The 13,643-nt window shown below is 41.0% G+C and overlaps 1 protein-coding gene across 2 annotated transcripts in view; it reads right to left on the bottom strand.

Annotated features, from left to right (window-relative positions):
- The window catches only part of COP1 (COP1 E3 ubiquitin ligase), a 124,653-nt gene that overhangs the window by 19,198 nt on the left and 91,812 nt on the right, over window positions 1–13,643 (bottom strand). For both annotated transcript variants that reach the window (XM_062497423.1, XM_062497424.1), the window contains exon 18: window positions 12,943–13,103. In XM_062497423.1, coding sequence (XP_062353407.1) covers window positions 12,943–13,103 — 161 coding nt within the window. The remainder of the gene's footprint in view (window positions 1–12,942; window positions 13,104–13,643) is intronic.

Here is a 13,643-nt window from a genome sequence, read left to right as displayed (position 1 = left end):
GTCCCTACAGTAAGATGCTGCTCCACCACACCCTGACCCCGTGCCCTTTTCTTAAAAATTATTTTAAATGAGGTATATGCATCTGAAATAAGCCAGGAAAAATCCAGTTGATACCATAACTCCATTCCAGGCTGTAGCTGGAGATTTGGGATGACCTGATAGGTCTATACACACTTCCTGGCAGAATACAAGCAGTTATAAAAAGACAGTAATTCTTGAAAGTGTGTTTTTGTTGGGGCTAGCAGCAAAGGGGAACAGAGGATCGTGCTGGGGCTCTGCTGGACACAGAGCCCAGTGCTGGAGCTTGTCTTCCTCCGGGTTCTCAAAGAGGAATCAAAGCTGCATCAGTGTACTTCATTGTCCCTCCTGGCTACTGCACAAACCCAGGAGCAGCTTAGTTAATGGCAGAACTTAAAGCCATCAGAGGCTTTTGCAAGTCAAGTGAGCCTTTTTACTGCATACCGAAGTAATTTCTAGCTAATACAATATGCAGATTTAACCCATTCTCTACTACTACTCCTCCTAACAACTTTATCCCAAAAGCCAGAAAGCATTTCATTTCCTAATGAGCCAGCAAATGAGCAAAAAGCATCTCTCTTTGTATAATACACTCACAAGCAACTCTCTCACACTTGTGATTTCTCAGCACTATGAGACTGAAGTGAGATCTGGGTGATGTTCTACATCACTGTTTAAAAGCAATTCAATCATCTTTGTTCTGTATTAAATCTTGCTCCTGATTAAATTTAACAGAGCAATGAATACAAAATCCATGACTTGGGAAGTAGGCAGATTTTATCTTTAAACCCAATTCACAAGTAAAATCATCTCTCTTACAATAGGTATTTCTGCTACTGTTCAAGTTATTTTCACACAGTGGCTATAAAAAATTATCTAGATATCTCAAATGGAAATGACTATTTTTAATGTTCCCTGTCACACTGAATGCATGCTAAGACTAACAATACTACATCAAAAAGAAGAGCTCAACAATCAAGAAATCCATTAAGCTACCAATTACAATAATATAAAAAAAAAGTTGAGAAAGACTCAAGTATATAAAGAATTTTACCTACTGGGATTACAGGAGTGAACAAAACCCCTTGTGTTCCACTACAGTACTTCTGATTTTCAAATACCCTTCAGCTACATAAATATTAGAATACAAACCCCACCTTCACTGATGAAGGGTGAGGGAAGAAAACACTTCTGGCATTAGATTTTTTTTTTTTTTGTATTGTGCTTCAAGCTCCCCTGATTTTACATATTCTTTATGAATAGATGCTGCTGTTGACTCACTCCTCAACAGACAACGAAGAGCTGAAGCACATAGGTACTCTCTGCTTTTCTCTGAGCCTGACGATGCTTAAAATGTTTCAGAGCAGAGATGGTAAGAAATACAGGACAAAATACAGGGGATATACTAAAATAACAATTATTGTCCTCTGTCAGGACTACACAACTTATTTCTTGTCACAGCAAACTTACACGTAGTGCTACAAACATCAGTAGAAAGGCTCCCACAAAGAGTTCATGATCATGTCCTGCCATACCTACACCATCCAAGGAAGAGATACAGGACTGTATAATGACATTGCCTCTAAAATACACAAAGCCACACATAGCATATACATAGTAAGTGTTTGTGGGCATAAGGAGAGACAGACACTGGCGTTTGGTGTCACATTCATCAGTTCATTAACTTGGATGTGTGATGAGCTGGGCTCAAATTCCATTCATGTGTTATCTGAAATCAATACATAAGCTCCAGTCTGACTGGAAATACATCATAAACCTACCTCAAACCTGTTTGCAAAGGAAATCAGCAGAAGCTTCAAAAACCTCTATGAAAATAAAGTTTTCTTAGCTCCCCATCTCACTCCAGAATGGATAATTCATAAGGTTCACAATGAATAGCAAAACCCAAAAATTTAGTGGCAAGGAGATTTGTCCCCACTGCCATGCTCAGGTACCTCTGCTGTTGAGGGAAAACCAAGAAATATGGTAGGAAGAGGAGGGGTGGCTGCAGAGGGTGGCCAGGAGGCATGGAAAAGGTCTGAACTCACATTCAAGGATACAGTGGGAGAGCCATGACCAAACTGTATCCCTTCACCCTGTAGCAGTACATCTAGCAAACATTTATCTGAAAGGAATCTCCAAAGCAGTATTTTTCTTACACAAACTTCTGAGCCTTTGCTTACTTTTGGAAAGCTAAATATATATATATTCTTAGGTTTTGAAACAAAAAGAATTCCCAAGCTCCCAATGCTCACTGCTGCCTGCTCTAACACTGTAAGAAAAGTTGCTAAATCCTTTTCTATTTCTGATTTCTCAACAATCACCTTTTTTTTTTTCATGCATTACCCAACAATTTAAATTTCTTCTGTTGTGCTGCCAAGCAAAATATGAACCTGGGAAAAACAGAAAGCCAAGAGCAAGCTGAATCCTTTTGTATTAAATAAGGACATTTGTATTTCATTTTCAAGCAATCTTCTCTCTTTTATTTGTTACTCCTGCTGGCCCAAATTTAACTTTACAAATGCTGGAGCTAACGTGCAAGTTGTGAAGAAAGACATGCAGAGAACTATTAACCTATTTTAATCAAGGATATGTCACTCAAAACAAGTCAAGATATATTCCAAGTGCCCACTCCCCAGACCAGAGCAGATGCTGTTATTTAGTTATTGGAAGAAACTTGGCCAGAGCAATCTGCTTTGTAGAAGGTCTTTCTTGGAAAAATAAAAAGGCAAAGAGATATCAACTGATCAACCTACAAACCAGGAGAAAGAATCATGTATGCCTGATTAACATGAGGATTCTTGGCTGGTGATGCTGAGCCTCTGCCAGCACGGGTCATGAGGAGGGACACAGCTTCTCCTGCTCCTACTGCAGTTAATTTATGTGTTATCTGCAGATTACAGGTAAAAGGAACCTTTATTAATTTATTTAATGGATGTGAAACAAAGCTTCTTCCCAGTATATGTAATATTACTTGTCTTCCCTCCAGTATCTCTCATTATGATAAATACTTGGATAACAATGCTCTGCCTCATTTGCATCTCCTCAGGTTGCCCCAGCTATACCTCTCTGCTTAACTTAATATTCACTTCAGACATACTAGAGTAAAACTAAAAATCCAGTACTGCACCAGTTCACTTCTCTCCAGCTTTAGCAACGAGAGAAGTGTTGTGCAAGTGATTATGACATACAATACCATAAGAGACATAATTATTTAAAGCAGCACTTCCCTCGCAGAATTCAAAACGCCTCGTGCAAGGGTGAACGTCCTTCAGCTGCACAGCCCCAAATTTAACAGTGCCACTTCTGTCAAAAAAGGCACTCATTACATTACCAAACATAACTTTCCTGTCATACTGGCTTTCTCTTCCTTAGAAAAGACTGATTATTATAATTCTGTGTGTAACCTATATAAAATAATTATGTCTCCTCATTACATATCAGGTAGTGTCAATTCAGACACCAGATTACCTTGAAAGGAGAGACCATTTTCACTCCATGCACATACCTAGCTTCTCTAGTATTAGCGAGAATTAGAGCAGAACACCACCAAAAGAAATTTTAACAGGTCAAAAGGATACAAATCTGTGTTGCTGTTAGAAAACCAGTCTGAGCAGTTGTTTTTGCAAGCCTTTATTCTCACTTTATTAACATGTAACACAATTGGCACTAAGCTGGTCACAAGTTAGTGGATTTCAAAAGGGTTTGGGGGTTTTGTTACTGACAACAGAAGGGGAGAGGGCACACAAAAAACTTCAGAATGGATACCCAAAGCCAAGTGGTAACACTATTAATGCACAGACGTACATGAAGTAAAGCTTTTGCAGAGAAAACCACCTATGCATAAATGCTCCTACTTCCATTTCACCCAGAGGTTAAATTATCTGATCAAAATCTTGTGCTGGAAAGGAAAAAAAAGAGTTCATATTTTTTCCACTTCATTTAGACTGTGTAAAACATTAAATCCTGTCATTAAAATTGCTTAATTAGGAGTGCAAGAGCAAAAGGTTGATGCAGCTCATGGGCCTGGCAGGACTTGCCATCGATATTAGCACTGAAGAATGGGGAAAAGAAAAACACAATACTGCAAGGTTGTTTTGACTTCGATTGAAGCAGTGTCACTTGTTAGAGGGAACGAGGTTATAAACCAAACTCAAACAGCAGTGACAGAAGACCACCACCCTTGTGGGGCAATTCTGCAAATGCAGAGAAGCTGGCTTCAAATGCAATGGTTAGCCTAATGGCATTTTAAAACCTACCTCATTCTTGCTTTGCTCTTGCTGCTCTGAAACCAAAGTCCTCCTTTGGTTGGGAGTGGTAAGTGTTGGGACACACAGCTCTACCCCTGCAGTTCCTCTCTTAAATGACCCCTTTCATCTGCTTTGTAGCACACTGAATACTGCCCGACTGATAGCAGCTCCCAGCATTCAAATCTCATCTCACTGGCACTTTGTGCCAACCAGGGACTTCAGCAGATGGCACTTCACACAGAAAAAAGCCAGCATGAGCCTAGCAGTGGAAAGTAAAGCAAAGGCTGCTCATGCAGGAGATGCTTTAACTCAGAGGAAACTGTCGGAGTCAGAGCTTGAGTTTAGGGAATACTGGTACCTAAAGAACTTGCCAGGATCCTGCTGTGACCTACTGCTGGTAGGGGGCTCTGCTCCAGGACACTATATATAATATACATTATACACAGTGGGTCCAGAGAAGGCCACTAACTAATTAGAGGGGTGGAACACTTCTCCTGTGAAGACAGGTGGGATTGTTCAGCATGGAGAAGGCTCTGGGAAGACTTTATTGCAGCCTTCCAGTATTCAAAAGGAACCTATAAGAAAGATGAGGATAAACTCTTTAATAGGGTCTGCTGCAACAGGACAAGAGGGTCAATTTAGAACAGATGTAATGAAGAAGTTTTTTTACAGTGAGGGTGGTGAGGCACTGGCACAGGTTGCCCAGAACATCCCTGGGAGTGTTCAAGGCCTGCCTGGATGGGACTTTGAGCTACTTGCCCTAATAGAACATGTTCATGTTTACTGTGTGGGGTTGGACTAGATGGTCTCTAAATGTGCCTTCCAACCCCAACTACTCCATGATTCTGTGATTATAAAGTCCCCTCAAAAATACTAGGAATGAGCCTTCTTCCCCAGAGGCTAGGAGCTGTCAGGGGGCAGAGACAGAACACCTGCCACCTCTAATTCTCAGAGCAGCTGAAATACCCCAAAACAATGACAATGTTAAGACAAGGCATGGTAAGAGAAGCATACACTTCATCATAAATAGCCTTCCAGGCATCATTTGAAAACACCCAAAACCTTAAAACAGCCTAATCAATTATTTCATCAGTGGCTTTAGAGCCCCATAGGGTACATACCGGAGTCCAGACCAGGGGGCTCAACAGCAGCACTGCTGAGATTGGCTGGAAAGGGAATACAGTTGTCCAATAATTTAATTCTAAAAGCAAGTGTTCCGTGAATATGAACCTGGTCTTTTTTTTCTCTCCCCCCCTAGTATAAGTAACACAAAAAATTCTCTTTGAAGTTGTCTGGGACATAACTTATATAAGTGCCACATGATACATACTGCTGCACCTTGCAACATTATGGTTCAGTAGCAAGCTGAGAATGGAGTTGGGAATAAAGTCTATGTTCCATGTGAATTCCTGACTTCAGATCATCTGTTATAATTACTAAAGCAGCTGAGTGCCCATAAGAGATAAACATCCACTCACAAATTCAGCAACAGCTACAGAGAGACTTCTTTGCATCTCCATCTCCCTGTGCGTAACACAGCAATGTGATTTGCAATTTCATTGGGATGCTGTAATTTTTTTAAAGCTTAGGAAACAGCAAAAGCATGCTCACACCTCTGCTTGCACCAGCAATTATCTACAATCTATTATCTCTACAGTTGCACCACTGGGACAGCTGCTGGAATGGTAATGTCAACAGCACTCAGTTACATTGGCTACTATGTCATTCACTCAGTCTAGGAAAGAAGACTCCAACAAGAGGGACCTCAGCTCTATCTACAGCATACTCTCTACTCCTCTTGGTATTAGAAGAGATGCACTGGTGAGCAAATATCATCTCTATCAGTCTGAAAGAGTAAATACTGTCTTCATTCAGGAAACACTTTCATCTACCTCCACTTCAAGACAACATTGACCCTGTGGCAATTTTCTGTGGTAATGCAAGAAAAAATAAGCAGAAGGAGAGAAACTGAGTTTGCAAATGAAAAGTTAAAACCAACAGAGAAGAAAAATCTGAGCCACCTACATTTCTTGAAGAAGCTATTCTTAAAATAGAAGCTACAATGATATCAGAGTGCTGCAGTACCACAGGGGAGCTGAACTTGAGAGATGGAACACAGGAACCACTCAGCTCCCATGTCCTCAGCAGTGGCATGGGCAGCTGCTCTGCATCTAGGAAAGGCAGAGTTAGCACAGCTACTGACACACCAGCCACCTGCTGGTGCACCACCTTGAGCCCTGAAACAGCAACATAAATGGTGCAAATGGTACTTTTCTGCCCCAAAACACACTATGCAGGAGGAGCACAGTGGACAGAAGCTGGGTTATCAGGGAATCTCCTGGCTCCCTTCACCCCTGCTGATGCTGCACTGCAGCAGTAATGCAGTCATGTCCTCAATGGGAGGAAGCTCAGATAGTATCCTGCAACCAGGGAGAAGACAGCAAGGAAAGAACATTTACCAGTATTTTTCTTCTACGGAACACTTAAAATCAAACATTTCCTCATGAAGCTGGTCATTTGCATAATCACATTATCGAGATGGTCTTTCACATGGACTGGAGTGTCAACAGGCTGAGATGTCAATATAATGCACCAACTGTTAATAATAGAGTATGCTTCTCCCTCTCTCCTCAAATTTCTGCACACTTGGGAGTCCAAGGTTTTTGACAGGGAATAAAATATTGTTAGTGACCTGAATATTTTTTAATTAATTCTCCTTAGCCACAGAAAAAATAGAGCTGAAAATGGAGCATTTGGAGATATGGATATGAAAGGATACGAGTATGTTCAGCGCAAAGGATCATACATGCCTTGTGATATCTTTTATCTGCAAGTAGAAATTATTCTGGATAAGAAAATAGTTTTCAAACAGCACATCAACCAATATATACAGTGTGTGTTGATACACATAATTAATATGCTAAAATCTGGGGGGTTGAGGGGCAGAATTCAAGCATGTATGATGCATCTTCTGATATTCTGGGTTCTATTTGTTTTTAAAGAAAATTTTAGATTTTCAAATGAGTAAGGGAGCAGTAGACATGAAAAAGGTAGAATGGAAGAGAAATCAAATACACTTACTACCCAAGGAAAGAGCAAAATAGAAGTCAAAAGAAAACTCTGTGTTTAAAGCATTGCCAATGGCCAGAGAGCAGAGGGCATGTCAAGAGGAGTGGGAAGCCATCACACAGACAGCTGGGAGCCTTGCAGCATGCAGGCTATGGGGATTAGACATCTTTCCAAGGAGGGAGAGACCTTTGAAGATTTTTCAGCTGGGGGAGAAAAAAAAAAACCAGTAGAATGAACCTGATCAAAGCCACATCTTGCTTTTTTAAGAAGCTGATCCTTCTCAGCCTTCCATAAACTGCTGTGCATTTCAAGCACAAAAATGAAGACCTCTGTGTTTCCAGCATGAAGCAGTGGTGTGGGACTGCACTGGAGGATAACCTGCAAAGATACTAGCTTGGGAAATGCTGCACACAAATGCTACAGGCCAGTCCTGGTCTAGGAAAGAAAGGAGACAGAAAACAGCACATGCCCTTCCAGAAAATACCACAGCTGGAGCTACTAATGCTGTGACCTGTGGCAACAACTGGTATGAGAGGCAGGCAAGGGACAGCTGGGGTCTGATCACTCCAGGCAGGCATTTATTACTCTCCTAAGCTTTTGGTTTCTACCTAGGAATTTCCTGGCACCTGAAGAGATAAGTTGAGGATGCTGTGAAAATAAAACACTGAGCTGAAGCTGGAAATCAAAATTCTCGTCAATTTTGAGGTTTCAAAGTTTCAGCAGCAAAGAGAGACAATGAAATATCAAGTGCTACTTGTTTTCCCCCCCAAAATCCCATTGGAAATTTGTACTTCAAGCTACAAGAGGTATAGTTACAGCTGATACAAATTACTTAAGAATGACACTGAATTAGCATTCGGTTACTTGGGAATGACAAAGGAGGTTTCATTTTTAACATTCATAAGTCACCCAAATTAATTAGCACTTTAAAGTGGCAATGAATCACTTCCTGAAATAATTTGTATTGGCTAAATTAATTCCTGTGAAGGGAGCCAATTTGCTGATTGTAAATTATAAGAGCCCCTGACTAGCTCCTGTGTACACTGCATACCATTTATAAGACTACTGGGAAACAAAGGATGGCTACTTTTCATCAGTGAACAAGACTGCAGCCCTGTTAAGTGACTAACTTACAGTGCTACAATTACAGGTTTCTATTTAAAGAATCCAAGCCAGACATCGTTAAGAAACAAAGCTGGATGATCAGAATAAAGGAAAGATAAACAGAAGAAAAGCTTGTTTTATCAGAAGGTGCACCAAAAACCTATTTGAAGAAAGTATTTCATCCTCTTAGATTAACAAAGAGAAGTTCAGACATGCAGGGCTAATTATGAATACACTTTCATCACAGGGCAATGCCCAAAGCCAACCTGAAGCCTGGAGTTCCAGAGCTGCCTTCTCTTACCCATAGTTAGATGACTTTGAGACCCCCATAAATCTAAATTACTTTTGAGGAGTGATGACATGATACAACACATACATGGATTTCTACTCAGGTGGAGATGTTTTCCTGCCACTGGCAGCCTTTCTCCCAGGAAACCTCTTGCACCCAATCCAGTACATCCCACCACCCACCCACTCTTTGGTTAAAGACTGCACCACTCTTTTAAATGGATTTTTCTTCTTTACTCCTCCAAAAGAAGAGAATGTACATAACCCTTTACCTAAGCTAATTCACATAGCTTTCTCCTGTTCTTATCTGCATCTCCTCACTGGTATCACAGCCTTGACATTTCTGCTTGTGAAATCCTTCCCTGGTAACCTGCTTATCAGCAGTAATGAATACTTGTGCAAACAGGTACAAAATTAAATGGCTTCTTTACAGTGATTATGATAGATTGAGCCATGCTTAATCTACATAATCAAATTGCTTCTGTGTTCAGCTCTAATACCTTCTTGCTGTCTTGGGAGCAGGTTCAGCCTTGGTTTCTCTTTCAACAGCATCTTTCTGAGAAACACTAATGCCTGGGAAATGGGCTACTTTAGGTGCAATCACTTAACACAGCATGTTTGAGGCACAAACTCTGCAAGAGGGCAGAGCAGGTACAAACAACAGGTGTTCCCTTTAGGGAAGCAGAAAACATCCTGTAAGACATGTAAGGGAAAGCAAAATATAAACCAATCTTCTCCAGCTATGACACACATATCCAGACAATTGCAGTGACCCTTCTAAGACAGACAACATCTCTACCCATTTAAATACCTAGAGCTACTACCACTACTATAATTTCCTTTCCCTATGCAAGAGCATCCCTGTATTCAAGAGCATCCCCTGTTCACATGCTACCAAAATAGAAGACTCTTGTTTTTAATCTCAAGACCAGATTCTTGATTCAAGTCAAGCTGGTTAAAATGGATGGCATGGGTATATTATAAAATCCTTGACTTGGAAATGAAAGGATTTAGTCCAGGGAATGTTCTGAAAAGCATCTCTATGTCTAATTCATGTTTATCAAGTTACTTAGGCCAAAAGTATCCTGAAGCTTTCCCTTCTTTTAAATATTGATCAACTTTTAGCATAAAACAAGAAGGGAGAAATGGCTTTTCCCCACAAAAAAAATAATTAGGTGCTATTTTTAAAATGTCTAACAGCCTATTTGCCTTTGTCCAAAACACAGCACTGCAAGAATCAGAGTTTTGCATCATAGTCAGCCTGCTGGGAGGCTTTTTGTTTGCCTGTTTTTTTTCAAAGAGTCTAACAGAACAAGTGGCCTACAAGCTAGTGCTTATTTCTAAACACTTTTATAAATTGAAAAGTGAGTAAGCCTAGTGCAAAATGCTAATAAGCACTTAGAGAGAATAATTTCTCTTCGTCTTTATGGCTTTGATATAGCTAAAAAGGTACTGCTGGACCTTTGAGTTGGAAAGGTGAAAAAAAGAAAAAAGGTCTCTGCATCTTTCTAAGTAAAGAAAAAGCAATGCAGAAGGGAAAAATAAAAAGATAGGTTCTGGCAAGGGCCGCTAGCACAGCTTGACTTAGACTCAGGAGGAAGTAAAAGCCTGAATTACATAAAAATAGATTTAAGAAAGAATCAATGACATTTAATCTGAAAGTTTCAGTTTAGTTTTAATTAGGATCTGAGATTTTGCACTTAAGTGCATGAAGTGAAGGAGTACATGTACTCATGCTTCCCAAGACAACTGACAGATCTGAAACTTACTCATCTCATCTCAAAAGGTTAATTAAAGAACAATCCTTGACAGCAACACTGTATTGAAACAGAGAGTCTTCTCCACTGGGGAACCTTGGGGAAAGGCTGTGCTGGCATCTCCCACCCCTCAGGAACAAACTGAGGATGTTGACTGGTGACCATAGCATGGAGATGAGCTTTGAACCAGACCAGCAAGAAATGGAGAACAGTATGCCCACAGCAGAATAAAACCTGCTTACTGTGATGCCTGTGGATCTGGGGCAGCTTTCCCAGCCCATGCTGGGTTTCTCACAGCTGCTTCCACACACACAGTCCTGCAGCAGAGAGCAGGTGGCATCACAGCCAGTGATGAGAGGTACGTGTGGCAATTCTTATAATTAGGAAACTTAGGCAAAGTGACTCAACCAGGATAGAAACTGTAATTAGCTGGAAATAGGCTGTGGGTTCCCCAAACTTTGCAGATGCTAACAGCACTTTGATGCATAGGCCGCCTCTGGATCAACCCAGCATCAGAAAAACAAATGTCAGCTTTCAGGGAAGGCTGTATATGTGAAGCTCATTAAAAAAAACAACAACAACAACAACAAAAAATAAAAACAGGGTAAATGGAAGTAACATGATCAAAATGAAGAATAGGAGAGCTTCATCATTTGAATAAGACTTCGTGGACATAACTGAACTTTGGCTCTGTAGTAATTAAATTTCCTAAGATGAGCAAAGTCTCAATTAGGTCAGAGAGAATCGCTGCACCAGTAGAAGAGGAATGTGCAGCTGGATCAGTGAAAAGATATGGTACAAGGAAACAGTGAGGCCTCCTGGCAGAAGCAAGTGAGGTTGCTTACTTGGTATGTACCACAGGGAGAGGTAAAAACCATCTGCAGGCAGCTTTTAGCTGCTCTCTTTAAAAGCTAGAGCCAGGTACAGGGGCTGCCACAGGAGAAACAAGCTCATTTAGAAGCAGCCCAGGGAAAAGGAGAGAAACACTAGAGGAAAAAAAAAAAAGACCAGAACAGCAACGGATTCTGAAGGTTGCTTAATGGAGTGAAGCCTAAACATTATTTGGTGCGATCTTGACGGGCCTGATTTAACTATTACGTTTTTATATAGTATTTTTCATCCTGATTATGAAGAATTGCTTGACAGCCCTTGGTGACTGCTTAGAAATTTCTCAGCTACTTAAACAGAAGGTCTATCAGAGCACATTTATCAGAGAAAAGACTGCTAAGGAGTGGACGGGAACAGACATAACCCCAGGGGTGAGACATCTCTTGACACTGCCTGTAGAAGAGACACACAGAAAAGCAGTGGGCAAGACAATCCAAACACTGAAGGCAGCTCAAGGAAGGGCATTTCTGGACACACACAGGTTCCCACAGCATGTTTTTATCCAGCAGAAAGACAAATTACCAGACATACAACAGCCAACCTTCACCTGAGACGTGTATACCAAACTCTCCTAAAACCCCAGCCAGAAAGAAGTTGGTGATCCTATATAAATGACTCTCATGCCCCCTGTTCAAACCACTGCAGCCCACTTCTTACTTTTACACACAAAGGACAGATCCAGTTGTGGGTTTATTTTGGTTTTGACTCAGAAGCGTCCATCTGAAGTGAGTTTGTGTCAGTGACAACTTAATCACAATTACTGGGGTAGTGTCTACACATGCAGAAAGATTGGTAGACACTGTCTTTGTGAATGACATTTCAAGACAGCAATGATCCAATATTTCACTTCATCTACTTGGAAGACTGCATGTAAGATGAACTCTTTTGCCCCCTCCCAACAGGTCCCTTCACATATCTGATCTGCAAACCTTGTACATACGAGAGTTACTTGCTTCATATTTTTAATGCAAGCTTTTCAAGAGCACCCTGAATTCAAAAGCATTTTGTTCTCCAGAGCAGCCCCATTCTGAAAGGCCACACTCATAAAAGCTGCATCAGGTCTGCATGCCACATTAGTACACATGCTAGGGATGTGAATTCAGTGCCACTGGAACAGTCACTGAGGTGACTGGAGCCTGCACTCACCTCCTTTACATATCTACTCATCTAAACATGAAGGCTGTGTTCCAACGAGCAAACCCAGACAGACACAGGAACATTGAGACAAGGCTTCACAATGAGTATCTGCAGGTGCTGTCATTAAAGCAACAAAAACCCCACTAATGCATCCAGAAAAACCATCACGTGCCAGAAATACAGTGCTGCTTTTGGGATTTCAGATACCATACAGTGGAATTCAAACACTCAGATAGAACAGTTAAGATCACAGCAGTCTCTTCACCCCCCAGCATTTCAGTTACCCTGCAAATCAAGAGTTCTCACAATGACCTGCAAGTACCCTTAATTTTCCCATGAACAGGAAAATACTGAGCACAGTCAAACCCTCAGCAAGGCTATTTTGTGAGAAAGCAGGACCCATTCCTTCTGCACTTAAGCAGAAAGCTTACCCCATCTGGAAGTGCCCTCCAGCACACTGCGCTCACAAACTCATTCGTGTCATCTTCTTTCCGGTCCTTGTCCAGGACACTTTTGACTGTATCAAACTTGAATGTCAGCAGTGTCTTTGAGAGACCCTTATAGTATAAGTAAAGGGAATTATTTTCACTTCCTAGAAATAAAAAAAAAATAAAAAAAAAATACAAGATTAGGCTCTGGTAAGACAAACAGAAATAAGGGTTCTTAGCTCTTTCATTGCTTAAGACAAGCCCAGACATTTCCTTGTAGTTATCATCATGATCACAGTGCCCTGGCAGCTGGAAGTGCTCCACAGCAAACTTCCATCATACTTAATAATGGGACACGGTTTTATTACAAGACAACTGCAGGTGCAGCACACCCTTAAAATGTACAGGACTTCAAGAACCATCCACAACTGTGTCAGGGCAAAGCATTTTGAGCAGAGTATTTGCACTACCACATGAATTGCTGCTACATCCAGCCTGCTAAGAGCCACAGCTCAAAGGCAGGAAGCACTACTGAAGTTTTGCCTGCCATAATCAAGTCTGGTCCGTGGAGACTTAAAGCAAGACAGACTAGACTGTACAGACTTTATTTAGAAGTCCATCCCAATTTCTGCCTTGTAAGCTGCACAGTGATCAGAGAACACACAAACTAAGGTCCTCCCTTCAGTGCTGGCACAGCTGTCCGG

The sequence above is a fragment of the Cinclus cinclus genome, chromosome 8 (assembly GCF_963662255.1).
Source record: "Cinclus cinclus chromosome 8, bCinCin1.1, whole genome shotgun sequence".
In the NCBI taxonomy this organism is placed as follows: Eukaryota; Metazoa; Chordata; class Aves; order Passeriformes; family Cinclidae; genus Cinclus; species Cinclus cinclus.
This window is presented reverse-complemented; position numbering and strand designations above follow the sequence as displayed.